This window comes from Pediculus humanus, genomic scaffold (genome assembly GCF_000006295.1).
Source record: "Pediculus humanus corporis 1103172107384 genomic scaffold, whole genome shotgun sequence".
NCBI classification, from domain to species: Eukaryota; Metazoa; Arthropoda; class Insecta; order Psocodea; family Pediculidae; genus Pediculus; species Pediculus humanus.
Window position 1 is genome coordinate 271,517 of NW_002987011.1, and position 6,019 is coordinate 277,535.

Consider the following 6,019-nt stretch of genomic DNA (forward strand, 5'->3'; position numbering starts at 1 on the left):
GCATTTTTTTTATTATTATTATTATCATCATCATTACTAATAAGTTTTTTTAAAAGAGACAGCCAATGTGTTATATTATTAAATTTTTATTAATTTTTACCAACAATAACAATAAGTTAAGGTATTTGAATGATTTTACTCGAAAGAAAAAAGAGAAAAAAAATTTATTATTAGCAAAATAAAAGCAAAATGTTTACAATTTTTTTTTTTTTGTGTTTGTGTTGTCGAACGTGAAATTTAACATCAGTTTTTTGCAAAAATTGTTATCACGATTACATTTTTAGGCCTTTGTTGTTAAAAAAAACTTAGTGCCATATTAAGTTTTTAATTATTTTTTTTTTTTTAAAGGCGTGGACATTTTTTTGTTAAAATCAATATCTGCAGTGATAAAATTAATCTAAAATTGATATTATATATATATATATATTTTTTTTTTTTATAGTAAGATATATATTTTTATTTTAATATTTATATATATATTATTTTCCTAAAAAAAAAAATAATTTTTTTTCTTTCAATTTAACCGAATAAATTTTTTTAAAATACAGTATTATTATTATTATTATTAATTTCACAGTTTTCTATGTTATTTAAAAAAAAAAAATTTAAACATTGCTTTTATTATACAATAATAATAATAATAATTTATTATCACTTCTGTGCTTTTTTTCTTTTTTGTCTTGTCTTTAGGAATAAAAAATTTTTTACACGAACAAAATTTATTTTACTAACATTTTCATTCAGGTATTCATGTTCATACCTTGATAAATTTTTAATTATTTTTTTAAAGGTAAAGTCATTGAATAATTGAAAAATTTTTTTTTAATTGGCTGAAGTGTGTGTAAAAAAAAAAAAAAAGTTTTTTTTAAGCTTTGAAAGAATTTCAATGTAATTAATTATTTTTTATTGTTGCTTATTAATATAAAAAAAATTTTATGCTTTATTATTATTATTATTTTTTTTTATTTTTATTTAAATTGTAAGAATATTTTGTGTAAATAATTAAAGTTTTACAATTTTTTTTTTTTGAAATTTGTGTAATAATTTAGAGAGAACGTCATATTTACATGACAATAAACATTTTAAACATCCTCGGGATTTTTTTGTTTTAAGGTCATGATAACTTTTAAGTATTAATTGTGTTTACATTTTGCAGATAATCATGTCAAATTAGTATAGTAATCATTGACAAAAAGAATTTAAATTTTTTTTTGTTTTTTTTTTTTTATTGTTTATTAAAAAACGGATTATTTTAACATCAAATATTTTTACAAGATAGGTTTTTTTCACATTCGTGTTCATTTTATCCGTTTTCTTTTTTAAAATATTAATACTTTTAATTTTTAATATTGTTTTATATTAAAATTAAAATGAAAACGATTCGAAATGTAATCAAATAAAATAAATTGGGCGAGTTTAAAAAAAATTTTTTTGTTTTCGAATTATCAGTGAAACGTTTTTACAAACTTTTTTCGCGGAAGTTTTTTTTTACGTACGCGGAAGTTGCCTTATGTAAGTTTTGAACCAGTTTTCAGCAGACGCTTGTGTTTACAAGTAGTGATTATTTCGAAAGCTGAAGTATTCAAACTTAAAGTTAAAATTTAATTATTATTATTTAATTATAAAAAAAGGTGGTTATTTAATTTTTTAATATGAGTCAGGGTGAAGGTTTAGTGAAAAGACGAAATATAGCTAGTAAAGAATATGTCGAGGGTTCTTGTAATTCGAGAGAAAATGATCATGATGACACTAAAGTCGAGGGCAATGAAGATGATGACGGAGATTCAAAGGATACTAGATTGACTTTAATGGAAGAAGTTTTACTTCTTGGTTTGAAAGATAAAGAAGTACGTTTAAATTAAAATTAATTTTTAAAAAAATTGACAAAGAGATTTTTTTAAAAAAATAAAATGGTTACGTCACATGTTTTTTTTTTATGTTTATGTTCGTCCACAATGCTTGTGCTTACGTAGATGGTATTTAAATATTTGTCATTATTTATTATTATTGCAGGGTTATACTTCTTTTTGGAATGATTGTATTTCAAGTGGGTTGAGAGGATGTATATTGATTGAACTTGGACTTAGGGGAAGAATTGAATTAGAAAAAGCTGGAATGAGGAGAAAGGGTTTGTTAAATAGAAAGATACTAGTCAAAAATGATGCATCAACAGGAGATGTTTTGTTGGATGAAGCATTAAAACATATGAAAGAAACTAGCCCACCAGAAACAATTCAAAGTTGGATAGAATACTTAAGTGGTAAAATGATCACACCTATATAAATTAAATAAATTGTTTCATTGTAAAATCAAGTATTTTATTACATGTCCTAAATAGCAAGAGTGCAATCAATTTTTTAAAACAGTTTTAGTTTCATTTCATAATTTTTATTTAAATATTATTAATTTTATGTTAATAACTTACCAAATATGGACAGTGTTTATTTTAATTAATTTTTGTAATTGTATGTATATATATATATATTTGTGCAGTCATTTTTAAATTAAAAATTAATCATTTTTTAACTTTCTAAATTTAAATAAAATTTAAACTTGCTTCTATTATCAAATGCCCTTGAATAAATGTCAAAAGTTAAACTTTCTTCTTTAATGTGACAACTTTTGTTTTTATAAAATATTTTTTTTTTTTCTTTTTTTTTTTTTGGGAGTTATTTAAAAAAAAATTTTTTAATAATTAATATATTTATATATATGTTTTTAGGTGAAACATGGAATCCATTAAAACTTAGATATCAGTTAAAAAATGTTAGAGAAAGATTGGCGAAAAATTTAGTTGAAAAAGGAGTTTTAACGACGGAAAAACAAAATTTCATTCTATTCGACATGACAGTGCATCCCGTAACGGATAACATAGCTAAATCTAGATTGGTTAAAAAAGTTCAAGAAGCTGTTTTAGTGAAGTGGATAAATGATCCTCACAGAATGGATAAAAGACTATTGTCATTAATTTGTCTCGCACATGCTTCGGATGTTTTAGAAAATGCTTTCGCACCTTTAAACGATGATGATTATGAGCTTGCTATGAAAAGAGTTCGAGAGCTTTTAGATTTAGATTTTGAAACTGAAAGTATGAAACCGAATACAAACGAAGTTATTTGGGCTGTTTTTGCATCCTTCACAAAATGATGGTAATATTATTATTATTATTATTATCAATTATTGTTATTATTAACACGAATAATAATATTTATTATCATTTATAATCATTTTTACAATTATTGAGTAATTGTTAAAAAAGTAAAATAAATTCTAAGTGGCCAGAATATTAAAAAATAAAAAATATTTATATTACTTTGAATTAAGTAAAATATAAATGGCAAAATTATATGAAGTTAAAGGCACTTGAAAAAAATTATCAAAGTTATCATTACTCTTAATGAGTATAAAAAAAATTTTTTTTACATAATATAAAAAGTGTAAATGATATTTTAATAAAAAAAATAGTTAGATCTATATTAAGGGCTACTACTACTACTACTACTACTACTCGAGGTGATGTGTTCTTTTTTTTTTTTTTTTTTTATTTTGATTTTATATATTTTATTCCAGTTATATTTTAATTATATAAAATATTTTCCCGATTACAAATAATATGACTTACCATCGTAATTATTATTATTATTTTAAACTCTGAATACTGAATTGAATTTTTTTTATGCATTTTATTATTATTATTATTATTATTAAAAGATAAAAATGATATGTATTATATATATATATTGATTGTAAAAGATGTAATAATAAAATTAATCTCATTTACAAAAAATTATAATTTTGATATTATATTATGAAAAAAAAAAACATTTTGTATAAGTAAATTATATTTCGATTTAATTTTTCATTTTCAAAATGGAGTATTTTAAAATTAGTATTGTGTATAAAAAAAAAAAAAAGAAAAATATCAGATCATATTCAGTTATTATTATATATTGGAATTGTTTAAATGCATTTATTTTATTGTTTTTTTTGTTTTTAATCGAATTAATTTTTAAGTATTATAAATAGTTGAATAACAGGAGTTGATAATCAATCAATGTGTTTTAAGGTTCCTGTAAGTATTTTTTGTAAAAGTCTCAAAATTATTGTTAAACATTCGATAAGTAGGGATAAATAAAAATAAAAATTTGTAATATATATATATATATATACGTATACACACTCACACACCTACACACGTGTACATTTACACACTTACACACGTGTACACACACATAAACACACACACACACACACAATGCTCGTATTTATTCATAAAAAAATGTAATAAAAGGCTATTATTATATTAAGTAATAATAATAATAAAATTAAAAAAAAAAAAAAATTTAAGTTGTTTGTATATATTGTTATGATCCCGTACTCAATATTCACATTTTCAAATTTTTATAAACAAAAGACTGGCGACGAACTCGAATTGTTCTTCTTTAGAAGCGAAGCTTCTAAAGACTCCTTCTTTTATTTTATTTGCAAGTGTTTGCTAGTTCCCATTGTTGCTCGTTCGAAACAGTTGACTGACGAAAGACCAAAGTAATATAGGCAAGCTACACAGCTTGGCGTTGGTTCATTTGATTTTTAGTCTAGCTGTAATAAGTTCTTGTTTATTAATATTAGTTTTGTGATAGTTTTAAGTGCTTGTTCATTACTTACAAAAATAAAGAACGAACCGAATATAACATATTAAAAATTTTGGCGCAGTCGATGAAGGATCATTCTGAACGACAAGAAACCGGAGAATTCTTAAGTAATTCGTTTCATGTTGGTGGGTTTTAACTCTTTATCAGAATTTCTTTATACTGTAAGTAGTAGTTAATAGGTAACTCATTTAGTGAACAATGCCTAAACTTGATCAACCTGTTTTCAACCCATCCCAAATACCCCTTGATTTCTTGTGTAGTCTAGTTCCTAATTTCTTCTCCGGAGAAAGGAACCAACTTAACGCATTTATTGAAGATTGTGATAATGCTATCGAATTGTCCTCTGAAGAGAATAAGTATCCACTCTTCAGATTCATCTACTCCAGAATCACTGGTAATGCCAAGAATCGAATTTCTTTGTACGATTTGGATAATTGGGATGATGTAAAAACTAAACTAATAGAATTATATCAAAACAAGAAACCCCATAGTCAACTGATAAAAGAATTGATTAATCGCAGACAAAAATCAACATGTATCCACTGTGAAGATAACACAAAAATTATGGAAGGCGTCTATTTGTCACGTGCCATCGTTAAAGTAAACAATAACAACGAGGCTTACGCCACCATTTTGAATACAAGAACGACTGATGAAACAATTGAACCAATCACAGTTCGCCTTGAGAAAGCTTCAAAACAGCGTTTCCAAATAAAAAGTCTAGAACCACGACATAAAAGGAAATCAATAATAAGTAACCATTTGAGGTTAGAGCATCTTAATGAAGAAGAAAAAACATCAACAGTTAAAATTTGTGAATCTTATTCCGATATTTTCCACTTACCCGGAGATTATTTAAGTTCGACAGAGGCAATTGAGCATAAAATCAATACTATTAATGAAAATCCTATTTATACTAAAACTTACAGATATCCTGAAATACACAAAAGAGAGGTTAACAAACAGGTGACCGATATGCTGAAACAAAACATTATAAGACCTTCCAATTCTCCTTGGTCGTCTCCATTATGGGTTGTTCCAAAAAAATCTGATGCTTCTGGAGAGAAGAAATGGAGAGTAGTAATTGATTATCGAAAATTGAATGAAGTTAAAGAGAAAACAGATCCTTTACCAGAATCCAAACTTGAAGTCGAAGGAGAAAACAGATCCTTTACCAGAATCCAAACTTGAAGTTGAAGAGAAAACAGATTCTTTACCAGGATCAATTCCTGCTCAAGAGGAAAAAGCACCCTCTACAAATTTATCTAAGAAAAAGGCTAAAGAAGCACCCTCTACAAATTTATCTAAGAGAAAGGCTAAAGAAGCACCCTCTACAAATTTATCTAAGAAAAAGGCTAAAGAAGCAC

At 24.6% G+C, this 6,019-nt stretch overlaps 1 protein-coding gene across 1 annotated transcript; it reads left to right on the forward strand.

Moving 5' to 3' along the window:
• Nucleotides 1–1,652: 1,652 nt before the first annotated feature.
• Phum_PHUM039680 (golgi phosphoprotein, putative) lies at nucleotides 1,653–3,147 on the forward strand (the record flags this gene model as incomplete). Its single annotated transcript, XM_002423096.1, has 3 exons — nucleotides 1,653–1,847; nucleotides 2,014–2,260; nucleotides 2,723–3,147. The coding sequence occupies 3 exons, from the start codon at nucleotides 1,653–1,655 to the stop codon at nucleotides 3,145–3,147; spliced, it is 867 nt and encodes a 288-aa protein (XP_002423141.1).
• Nucleotides 3,148–6,019: the final 2,872 nt, after the last annotated feature.